Raw genomic sequence first — 553 nt, forward strand, 5'->3', positions numbered from 1 at the left:
TCTGCTGCAGCAGCTGCCCTTTTGCTGCACTAACTTCTGGCGGTGCAGCAGCAGTTCCTGCTGCTACTACTACTACTACTACCCCCGCTGCTGCTGCTGCTGCTGCCGCTGCTACTTCTGCTGCTGCTGCACTGCTGCTGCTGCTGCTGCTGCACTGCTGCTGCTGCTGCTGCTGCTGCTGCTGCTGCTACTGCTGCTGCTGCTGCTGCTGCTGCTGCTGGGTTTAGAGGGTGAGCATCATAAAGACGGCGGAGCTGTTTACATGGACGAGAAGAAAAAGAAAAGCAACAAAAAGAACAAAATAAACACAGCCGTTATAGAGGAGACCATGGGGGGGCAGCAGCAGAACGCAGAGAGAGAAAAAGAAAAAAAACTGCAGCAGCAGCAGCACGTAGTTGCGGGCTGCAGCAGGAAACAGGTTTAATACACGCTGCAGCAATGCTACTGCTGCTGCTTCGAAACCCAGACGCTCTTGGGGTCCTGCTGCTGCTGCTCCTGCTGCTGCTGCTGCTGCTGCTGCTGCTGCTGCTTCTGCTGCTGCTGCTTCTGCTGC

The 553-nt window shown here is 55.9% G+C and overlaps 1 protein-coding gene across 1 annotated transcript in view; it reads right to left on the minus strand.

The window, feature by feature from the left end:
• Positions 1-553, minus strand: part of EMH_0045380 (uncharacterized protein) — a gene marked incomplete at both ends in the record, with an annotated part of 6,496 nt that overhangs the window by 4,621 nt on the left and 1,322 nt on the right. Inside the window, one exon of the mRNA XM_013496063.1 lies at positions 469-551. Within this exon, the coding sequence (XP_013351517.1) occupies positions 469-551 (83 nt within the window). The remainder of the gene's footprint in view (positions 1-468; positions 552-553) is intronic.

Source organism: Eimeria mitis, genomic scaffold (genome assembly GCF_000499745.2).
Source record: "Eimeria mitis Houghton genomic scaffold, Emh_scaff1892, whole genome shotgun sequence".
NCBI lineage: Eukaryota > Apicomplexa > Conoidasida > Eucoccidiorida > Eimeriidae > Eimeria > Eimeria mitis.